The 11,491-nt window shown below is 35.1% G+C and overlaps 2 protein-coding genes across 2 annotated transcripts; both read right to left on the reverse strand.

Moving 5' to 3' along the window:
• Positions 1–105: 105 nt before the first annotated feature.
• cmtm3 (CKLF like MARVEL transmembrane domain containing 3) lies at positions 106–7,723 on the reverse strand. Its single transcript, XM_088938862.1, has 5 exons — positions 7,486–7,723; positions 4,515–4,670; positions 3,354–3,449; positions 2,977–3,085; positions 106–2,178 (listed from the first exon to the last, which is right to left on the reverse strand). The coding sequence occupies exons 1-5, from the start codon at positions 7,600–7,602 to the stop codon at positions 2,150–2,152; spliced, it is 507 nt and encodes a 168-aa protein (XP_088794988.1). The 5' UTR covers positions 7,603–7,723; the 3' UTR covers positions 106–2,149.
• A 789-nt stretch (positions 7,724–8,512) lies between these two features.
• On the reverse strand, positions 8,513–11,476 carry LOC148817176 (proteolipid protein 2). Its single transcript, XM_088938864.1, has 4 exons — positions 11,261–11,476; positions 9,396–9,551; positions 9,206–9,301; positions 8,513–9,028 (listed from the first exon to the last, which is right to left on the reverse strand). The coding sequence occupies exons 1-4, from the start codon at positions 11,318–11,320 to the stop codon at positions 8,921–8,923; spliced, it is 420 nt and encodes a 139-aa protein (XP_088794990.1). The 5' UTR covers positions 11,321–11,476; the 3' UTR covers positions 8,513–8,920.
• Positions 11,477–11,491: the final 15 nt, after the last annotated feature.

Genomic DNA, 11,491 nt, shown 5'->3' on the forward strand with positions numbered 1-11,491 from the left:
AGAGAATATGTCTTTGAAAACTGGAGGTCTGTTTTGCTGCTGGAGTAAAACTGCAAATCCTGAAAAATAACCAGGAGTGAAGAAAGACACAGACAATGATTGTCATAAAAATTATAAGTAATGTTTACTTATTTTTTGGCATTGTGAACAAAGTTTCATTAGTTTTTTGAGTGGCTCTCTAAAACTACTCTACAGGCAGGTCACAAAATAATTCACCGTGACAGTCAGCAAGATGTGGCTCTTGAACCAAAACCACAACATGCAACTTTTTACCAGATTACAGTAGATGAATTGCATGAGAAAAACTTTGATATTCTTGAAACTGGGGGCTTTCAACCATGTGTCTGTGACCCCCATGGGGATTCTGGGAACAAAGATGTTTTGCATTTCAAGTCAATTAGTGTGTCAAATCATTCTTGCCTTCTTAGTCATGGTGGATACATTGAGCTGCAGTTGTGCAATTGATATGACTAGTTAAAAAAATGTAACTTCTTTTTAAATTTGGGTCTTTACTGAGGAGAAACATGTGAAAAGAGTTTTAAAAAAAGGCTGAAAACCCCAGTTCTAGATCACAGGTGCAGATAGGTGAATAAAATGCAGTTATATGATAATTCTGAAATTTTCTGACCAATCTAATATCTAAATCTAATATTAACTGCATTTTTTGGAAGCGGCATTTCTTTGCAAACGTTAGTGGTACTTTTCCCACAGAGAAAAAATAGTCTCTTACAAACATTCAAAACTACATAAAACAACATTTACAAAACCCTGAAAGTGCTTCATATAGTATAAAATGCAGATTAAGGCACAAAGTGGAAGGCAGCAGTTTCTTTAAAAAAAACTAAGTATTAAGTACTGAATAACTGGAGAAACGATTAATCACAAAAGACAAGCTTGAAAGCATGACCGTTACTTTCATGAGTTATAAAATGCAAATATATTGTCATAAAAATCATGCCTACCAAGTCTGACAAACACTGAGTCCTGGATTCAATTCCAGTCTTTCTATACAGCAGATGGTGAAGCCAGCAAACCAACTGCAAAACATTTTTTTCCTCAAAGTTGACTTTAGTAAGTCAGTTAATAATCAGAATAACACTACATAGCTTATTGGCTTGATCAAACAAAGTCTTATCCCTAATTATAGACTGAATTTTATGTTGGGTACTATAGTTTAACAAGTACTATAATCACTATACAATGCTGGTGGTTTATCAATATGTTTGAAACCTATTACACATCTTACACAAATATAAGAAGGATATATTTAATTGTAAACACATTAGTTAACAAAAGAGTTTGGTTTATATATCTGGGCAACAATGTTTTTGAACACTTTTCACTGTGGTAAATGTATTTTATATACAGTACAATCTATCATACATGTGCCGAGAAACATAATTGGATAACCATGATTGCCTAACGTTCATAAGTAAAGGTTATTTAATTAACTTAGTAAATTAGTTCTACCAAGGCTTGATTTTATGAAACATTCAGTCCTGGTGAAATATCTCCCAAATATGTAACTGTAGACTATTACTAATCAAGTAGAATTACCTTTGGATTAAGGCAAATATCTAAAAATATGTAAACTAGTGTCATCCAACTTTATTCCACCCCCCCAAAAAAAACACCTTGACAGTACTGATTACATACTGGAATAGATTCACAGTTTCAAAGCAGGGTGGTTGGCATACAATCAATTTTTCTTCTTCGTCCATGATCCTATTTAACTGGAAAAGCAAACTATTCTTTGACTAGTGCACTGGGTCAAAGTTGCATATTAAAAATACAGTAAAAGGTGTTTGATCAGGTGTTTTTTTTTTACACAGGCTACCAATCAAGAACTGACAAAAAACAAAAATGTATTATTATATCCCATCTTTAACTACCCATCACAAGAGAAATGGTGCTCTATACCATATGTATTAATGTGCCCTGTTGTAAAATGTACCAGTGGCGGGGACTGAATATAGATTTCATAAGCCCCTGTGGCACTCGTAGGATGAAACTTGTTTGGACAAGCTTACTGATTTCCTCGTGGATCTGTCTCTGGATCACGACTTTGCCAGGATCGTTCTAATTGAGCTGCGTCTTGGGGATTTTATTGGAAAGCAGGAGGTGGGGGGGGGGCAGTAATAGCTGGAGTTTAATCAGAATCGGAATCCGAATCTTCATCTGCAACCAAAAAAAAAAAGAAAATGTTCCAAAAGTGAAACCACAAAAAAAGTGTGACACTTCTTCCATCCTAATTACTGTGCATCTGCTTTTTGTGGAAATCAAGGAAGTTGCACATACAATAACTTGTACTACACAGCTGCAGTTTAAAAACACTCCAGACGTTACTGCAAAAAAGCCAAACTTAATAAACATGTTTTTACAGGAACTTGTGATACCACCACTTTTTTTAGACTGCATTATGCTAAATTATTTTTTAAAAAAGGTTATTTTAGAAAGTTATGTGCTGACATAGACTGCATGTGTCTGTGGATTAAATGAGAAGTGTGACCAAACGTGCATTTACAGCACGTGTATTATTAAAATCATCAGCTATTCAATTTTTGTGTTGCTTATCCCATTGAAACAATTTTTGCATATTGTTTTGTTGTTCATTAACTACAAAGGAGTACAGGACTGGTTATATTTAACCACATTAACGCCACAAAGACTTCCTTTTACATTTGCTGTAGAATAATCACTACACATTTGCTTTTGTGGTTTTTACGTATGACAGAAGAAGGTTACATGGAGGTTTCCTGAGATAATTAGTTTCAGTTTGAGGTAATATGTTGGCATTACCATCTGATTGTTATTCTGAGTTTGTCTATACTCCAGATGTAATTTATCCCATACAGTGTTTTAGTGGGGAAATGGAAGCAAATCTTCAATGGTTGTGAAAAAAATGTTTCTTCCCTCATTTTCATACCCCTGTATGTATTTCTACTCTTTTTTAAAAAAAAGTTAAATGCTTCCTACCTGCACGGGGCTGCTCTGAGGAATCACCTTGCTTCAGAAAATTAGCCAGCTCATTAAAGATAACATAGAAATGTAAGGCAAAAACTATGGTGGCTATGAATCCAAATACCTGCAAAGAGAGCACGCAAGTGAGTTGTTACATCATTGAGAGAAAGTAAAGGGTCAAAGATGCAAAAAAGAAGCACCTTTTATATACAGTCATGCTTGTACAGTCATGTATGCTGGCCCACATCACATATTTCCACACAGAAAAATGTATATTTTGATTTGTATACTTAGCACAAAAATCTGTATTGTATATCATATAAGAAAAAAAATCAATGTGTAAAACAAGGATATTTGTATTAAATTCATTTGTAACTATCAGGCATACTCACCCCACCTGCCTTAGAAGCCCCGTCTTTATACTTGGAGACTGCGATTATGGAAATAACAAAATATATAATTGAAGCACTGACACAACGTAGAAAATCCTACAGAGAAAAAAATAAAAATAAAAAATAATGCGCCCATTGTAAAAACACCAGATACTAGGTTAGCCATGTCGACTGCAGATAAGCCCCTTTGTCTCTCTGCTTTAAATGTAGTAGGCTATCATCTAACCTGAAACATATAGCACTACTGCAGTCACTTGAGGCCTGTTTGCGACCAGGTATATGTATAGAGCAGTCACTTGAGGCCTGTATGTACCCAGGTACAGTAAATGTATAGAGCAGTAACCTGAGGCCTGTATGTACCCAAGTAAATGTATAGAGCAGTCACCTGAGGCCTGTATGTACCCAAGTACAGTAAATGTATAGTGTTGTAACCTGAGGCCTGTATGTGACCAGATATATGTATAGAGCAGTCACTTGAGGCCTGTATGTACCAAGGTACAGTAAATGTATAGAGCAGTCACTTGAGGCCTGTATGTACCAAGGTACAGTAAATGTATAGAGCAGTCACTTGAGGCCTGTATGTGACCAGATATATGTATAGAGCAGTCACTTGAGGCCTGTATGTACCAAGGTACAGTAAATGTATAGAGCAGTCACTTGAGGCCTGTATGTGACCAGATAAATGTATAGAGCAGTCACCTGAGGCCTGTATGTACCACGGTACAGTAAATGTATAGAGCAGTCACTTGGGGCCTGTATGTGACCAGGTAAATGTATAGAGCAGTCACTTGAGGCCTGTATGTACCCAGGTACAGTAAATGTATAGAGCAGTCACTTGAGGCCTGTATGTGACCAGATAAATGTATACAGTCACCTGAGGCCTGTATGTACCAAGGTACAGTAAATGTATAGAGCAGTCACCTGAGGCCTGTATGTACCAAGGTACAGTAAATGTATAGAACAGTCACCTGAGGCCTGTATGTACCCAGGTACAGTAAATGTATAGAGCAGTCACTTGAGGCCTGTATGTGACCAGATAAACGTATAGAGCACTCACTCGAGGCCTGTATGTTACCAGGTAAATGTATAGAACCAGCCAAGCATACAGAGTTGTCATTTTGACCGTGTACTGTATGTTGCAGTATAAACAGAAAGACTCACCATCAGAGGCCAGTGGAAGCTCTTGAAGCGTTCATTAAACTTGGTGGAGTAGGCGAAGAGCAGAAAAAGGGCCAGGAGGAACTCGATCAGCGGGGCTGTCACAAAGGCCGCGGCTGTTGATGCCACGAAGCAGATGAAGATGATGAAGGACAGAGCCTGAGACAGGAAGAGTCAGTGAACCCATGGTAATGTAAGCTGTAGCTGGGGTGACTGGCAAGAGCAAAAGTCACACAGATGCAACCGGATAAATTAGCACTTCCTTTGTGATTACTGTGCATAAATACTGTTAATATATACTGTTTGGATATGTTTAATTAATTCTTTCTGATGACTCTATTGTTACACTGGACAGGTATTATTGTAGAGCTGTATTTTTCAGCATGTGCAGTATTTTCTAAAATAATTCTTGGCATTCTAGGTGAAACATCATGACTTTGTCTTCATGGTACATTGAGGATCTGGTGTTTTAAAGCTAATGCCAGAAAACTAAAAAGGTGACCTTAAGATGAATAAAAAAATAGAAAATATCAAAAATAGGTCTTTGTGTATCAGGATAATGTCAGAATCCCTCCAAAGGGCAAACCTCAGCCATGAAATCTGCACAGCCTCAAACAATGACAGTTGTAATCCGCAAGCTGGTTGATGGTAAACAGTGTACATGTACTGTATGTTGACAACTCTGCAGTTTAAAGCTATGCTTGTGTTTCACCTTGGTGTCACACAATCACTGAACAAATACAAGGCTTATTAAAGCTTAACAAACACTGAACAGATGTTAATCGGCAATGCTGTGTAGTGTAACTGCAAAACTACTTCCTCAGTACAAATGTTAAAATTGTTACTTTGCAAACAGTATGGAGAATCAGGTAGCAGTAATTAAAGTGTGACACCTGAAATTCAATCCAGTTTTGGAACAACAACAAAGGAGAAATATTTTCTGTCACCTTGAAGAAATTCTTCTTATAGTGTTCCCGGCAGAATTCTATCCCTAGAGATATTTAGCTCCTTGAACATAATTTAAATGAATTATTGCACCCAAAGACAAAGCAAGCAAAGTGCTTAAGATTTATATATTTTATATACTAAGATATATTAAGAAAATTAACTATTAAGTAAAAGCTGAACTACATAATTTACAGAATATCCCATCCATTCAAGTTTGTACTACAGTGAAATGCATATATATATTATTTACTGTGTTTACTTCTTGATTGGGTCTAACTCACATGCAGGACTGTTCAGTTTATTACAGCTTTCCTGGTCCTGGTTTTTTCATACAAACCCACCACTACAGATCACTCAATAATCTGTAGAACAGAAGCAGTGCAACAAAGAAACACAAACAGCAATTTGAAGTGTATCAACGAATTCTATATTTTGTTATAAACATATTAAATATTTGCCAAAACAATTTCAAAGTGTTCAAACAAGATACTTGGACTAAAGCAAGGACTTTATCCTGTATCCTTGAATAATTCCACAGTCTGTTTCAGATTTGGAGCTATAAGCAACAGAATGCATAAACTATATTTATAATTAAGAATTATCAATCTTTTTAAAAATGCCTGTTGATATTTAACTATACATAATAAACTCAATATGTCATCTCCATCAACACTCGTAGGAATTAATCTTTTTCCTATTGATATTTGTGTCTTTTCCTGTATTGTACTTAGTGCTTTGCAGCTTTACTATAGGACTTTTTTCCAGTAAAGCCCAGAAGTCATATACTGTAAATCTCTGCTTTGAATGCTCAAATTATTAATGAGAATCTGACTCTGTTGAGGTAACTGGTCAACTTAAGATCTATGCACAAGCAACAGAAGAATAGTGTAGAACACATTGGAGTCGAAAAGAAAAATGATATGAAAGAGCAATGCTGAGGATTTAAACTATTACTTTCACGTGTATTTTTAAAAATCAAAAGCTACATATCTTATGGGACCTTTTGGGCCGACAACATATATGTGATAAGACATTTAGAAGACTTCCTTTTCTCTCCTGTCCTCGCTTAATTTTTACATACTATACAAAGAGTACGGTACACAGTATATTTTTGCAGGTGAAGTGAGATTTTCCTACAGTAAGACATGCAGACCAACACCTAGTATTCACAGATCTTAAGAAAGCATCGTAAACTTTCTTGGTTACACTTTATTCATATATACTGTGACCACTAACACAGACCATGTGATCTCTAAATACCCCCCGCCCCCACCAGTTACATTTAAATGTAGCGAATAGTGATCACTGGAATGGCGTTGTTCAGTGAAAAAGGATTGTAGAACAAGGTAAGATAAAGGCACCTCTTGAGGGTTTAATTGCAGTTATATGGACATTTAAACATCGAGCAAGTGGTACTAAATTCACTGCAACTGCAACATTGTCGCTTCACGTTTTTTTTGTTTCCTAAAACGTGAACGAGATTGTCAAAAACACCATTGAATATACAACAGACATTAGAGCTTTAACAGTGAGGAATAATGTATTTTATAGAAGCAGTAATAAGATAACAATGCAGGATTTAACACAGTTTTCACAGAATGTAAAAGAGATACCCGAGCGCTTTAAGTTTACAAATTGTAAACTGTAATACAATTGTTCTCACATTTACATGTATTTGTTTCATAGGAAGAGATAATAAATCTGTTCTGCATGTACACTTGGCAATCTTTCTAGAGATCATTAATGATAAGGCGCCACTCCCGATGCTCCAATGGAAAAAAAAATGCAAAGAATAAACTGACAGAAGAGAAGAAAATTAAAGTGTACCGTGTTTCCAATTAATTTCAGTGTTTTAATTCATGTACTAAAGTTAGAAAACTAACTTTACTGGTTGTAATATTGATTAGAATTTATTACTAACAGCTATTAGTAGCAACAGTTTAGAAAAGAAAACAAGAAAGGTGACAGAAAACAAGAACTGCTGACAGTATTTTTAAGAAGATTTAAATAAATAAATAAGTTGTACCACTTCAGCTGTAAGGAGTAATCCTCTTCTTGAGGTGACGAAAGCTTTGTCTGGGAGGAGAGCTGATATGCCAGCCTGGCGAGAACTGGTCGAATCGGGAGACTCTATGTCTCCCATAACGGCAATTCAAAAAAGCAAAACAAAAGTTAAATATTCAAGCGAAGTTGCCTGATATATAGCAGAGTCGTCTGCAAAGCAACAAATGAATCACTTTCTTCTGAATTTAAGGTGGAAACGGAAATCATGACACTGCGGAAACGTAAAAAAGCGCAACATCTGCATTCTTCAAATCTGGAGACAGGGCTGTTAAGGATGCCTCATGGCTTGATGGGTAACTGGTCTCTTTGTTTTTAACTTAACTGCCTGTGGTTGAACTGAAATACAATTATGAAAAAAATATTACTCTGCTTTGTCACGGACTTCGTGTTAGGGTTCTGCAATCAAATGCAGGTTAAGAAGGCAATGGTGTGGCCTCGACACAGAACAGCAGTTTAAAAGCGATTATTTTGTTCCTGTGAGAAATTTAGTTTAGGTAGTTGTGAAAAGCGTCTTATAATTAGAAAGTCGTCATTACTATTGATTATTGTTGCAGTTATCCTCATTTTTGTTGTATAAAATGTATACTTGTAACAGGCATAAACAGGGTAAAATGTTGTCTCTATATGTATCACTTCCATATTTCTAAGGGAACTGCGATCTGTTATTGTGTCATTGAATCACCTCCGTTTGAGTATTTACCCTCGTCCATAGTCCTGAACACTTATACATTCATTGAAATATAGCTGCCTTATAGCTTTTCTGTTCTTTTAAAGCATTTACATGTTGAAAATGATATAAGTATGTATATATAACTTATATATAAGTTAAAGTTAACAAATTAAAAGAATTAGGTTTAAAATAAATATTAAAGATTTTTTTAAAAATATTTTGGAAAGTTTAAGTCACAACAATGAAGTGTTGCTATCATATACTGAATTATTCATGGTCAGTATTAGGCACAGAATGTACTGTTAAAGACACATAATGTAGCCATTGTGTAGTATGCATTTATTTATGAAGTTGATAATTTGTGCATTTACATTATTATGAAAGAAATAAAACTTATTCACATTCAAAAGACATACAAAGCACCAAGAATATGCACTCCTTCCATTCAAAACATTACAATGCACCACGTTAATGCATTGCACAATTCCAGGGTTATACAGTAAGTGGATAGTCTTTTATGTTATTATTGACTTAAGTTTACACTGGTTTTGGTGTATTTTAAGATTACCTGCAAAGTTTGATTTCAGGGGAGTTTTCTACATTTGGATGGGGATAATGAAGCCTAATACAAAATTAAAATAATGGTTCCTCAAATATACTTAACAGATATCATAGATAGTTGACAACTCATGACATAAACACAGGTCTTCCAGACGCTTAGTGCCGATTATTTCACTCCAGAGACTTCAGTAGTTCTTGGCTGGTTGAAAGTTATTCTCTTGAAGAACAGATACGCATCCACTGACCAGAGAGCTGCTGCTATTAGTCCCACAATCTGCAAAAGGACAATAAATGTCTACTGAACAGGAAACAAAAAGTTTTTTTTTTACTGTACAAACCAAAATACAATAAAATGCACCTGGCAGATCAGAAAACCAAAGGTTCCTAACCTTTAAAATGTGCATTCAGGTTAGTAAGAGATACTTAAAAAAAAGTTTCCATTCACACTTACCCCACCACCCAGGGTTCCTTCCACTGAGTACGTAGTAAGAGCAATGAGACTCAGAATAAACACAAACAGTGCTGCAAAGGCTGAGTTAAAAATATCCTGTAAAAGCACAAGAAATCATGTGTTATTGCTTATTTGCACTGGGGGCAGAAAACTGGACATGACTGCTTTGTAATACAGATATGATTCTTACAATAAGAGGCCAGAAGATAAAAGTGATCTTCTTGTTGAGTTTCAGCAGGAAAAGGAGGAAGAGTGCGAGAGTTATTATGAACTCCATGCATGTGGCTGCGATGTAGGAAGCTCCATGTGCTGTTGCAAAACACACAAAGGCTACGAAGACAGTCACCTGGCACAAAGAGAACCGACAGTTAGAAGATGCATTTTTACTCCTCTTTTATACTCTATGCTGTAACCCTAAACAGAAGACATAACAACAAATATTTTACATCAAATTTAATTCAAGAGTGTTATGTTAAAATGTCTAATGGCCTAGCAAGGCCTCATTTAGAATATTATGTACAATTTCCACATTATATAACGCATATTGCTGCTTTGAGAACCCATCCAGAGAAGAGCAACCAGATAGATTCAGGGACTTAAAGGAATGTCCTACATTGACAGGTCGATGAAACTGAACTGTTTTAGTTTTGAAAACAGAAGATTACTAGGGGATCTGCTGTAATTCTTCAGGATCAATAGTGAATCCCAAACTAGTGGGAATTGTGTAGAAGTGTATTTAAAACTGAGAACAGGATGTACTTCTATATCTGGAAGGTCATGGGAGTAACGGAACAAGTTATCCAGTCATGCTGTCAAAGCCAGTAATGTGGTTCCTTTAAAGAAACAGCTGGATAAGTTCCTTGGATAAACCAGCTGCTAACTACAAAACAAGCTGAATGATCTCTCGATTGTAACCTTTCTTATGTTATTAAATAATGATCTATATATATATAAAATGACAAAGCAAGTTTATCCAAATTAGCCTAATAAAATATGGCTTTTCTTTCAGCTAATGAATGTGTACAGTATTATATATAATTCAGCTTATTGTAGGTAACTAATGTATAACACTCATGAAATGTGCTTGAGCTCTCTTTCTTCACAATATGAAATGCCAAGAGCTCCACTAGAGGGCAATATTCTCTGTCACATTTAATTATTAGAAAAATATTATTTTATAACAATACAGTCATTATTAAAATATGGGGAATATTTCGTTGCTGATGTATTTATCAGGCTTTGCCATTTTTATATAATATTAGCTCAGCAAAGCTGCATTGTAGAGAGAGGGAAAATAACAATAACTGTGATCAGAGTGCTTTATCTGATCACAAAACACAGATAATTACTGGCTCCTAGAATAAAGACATATGTACTTTCATCTTCTTGCATTCTAAAAAAGTAAAAAGAAACACTGGAATTAAAAAAATAATGAAGAAGATCAAGTTTAAGTATCAGAACATTTTCAGTAGTCTTGTTAGTGTTTACCCTTTTAAATGTCCTGTGAGACCAAGTTAGTAAACCGAATTTTAATGTCTACAGCTTTGTTTTGTGTAGAACAACATAGACATTAATAACGGAATATAATACAAACTGGTAGGGTTGATAAGAAGTTATTTGGAGGCAGAATAAAATATATTTTATAACCCATATGCTTGACAGAGAACAGAAGATTTGTTATACTTGATCTCAAATCACCAAACCTCACTTCACACTTCTATAATCCAGAACATTTTAAACACTTCTTTGTTTAAAGTTAATTTTATTAGTCTTTTAGATGTCAAGAATTACTTACAAAATAACATAATACTTAAGTGCTCCTGTAACAAAAGCTCTCAGATAAAAGATACACAATGACCCTAACAACTATAATTGTAAACTAGATGACAGCTTGTTTACTTACTGAAAGCAATGCGGATGCCGTTAACTCATCTTTACCTGCACAGATAAATAATTATAGCTGGGGTAGTTCAAATACTTAGATAATGAAATGCATAATACTTAACTAAAATCTAAAGCGAGAAACGAAATCGTATTACTTTTATTATTTCTTACCATCTCTGAAACTTTAAGAATACCTCTACGAGATTTAAGAAAGGTAAAATCAATTTCCATGGCGAATAATTTTACTGTAGCACAATAAACTCTTCTCAGAAATATCTGCCTGTCTTAAACCTATTTCCTGATTGTACAATTTCCTTTATCGCTGCAGTAACAGGAACTTGTGAGCACTATTTTTATTTTTTGTTTCTACAGAGCACGTATCGTATTTAGTATTTGTGATCT

This window comes from Atractosteus spatula, chromosome 21 (assembly GCF_055471065.1).
Source record: "Atractosteus spatula isolate fAtrSpa1 chromosome 21, fAtrSpa1.hap1, whole genome shotgun sequence".
Taxonomy (NCBI): domain Eukaryota; kingdom Metazoa; phylum Chordata; class Actinopteri; order Semionotiformes; family Lepisosteidae; genus Atractosteus; species Atractosteus spatula.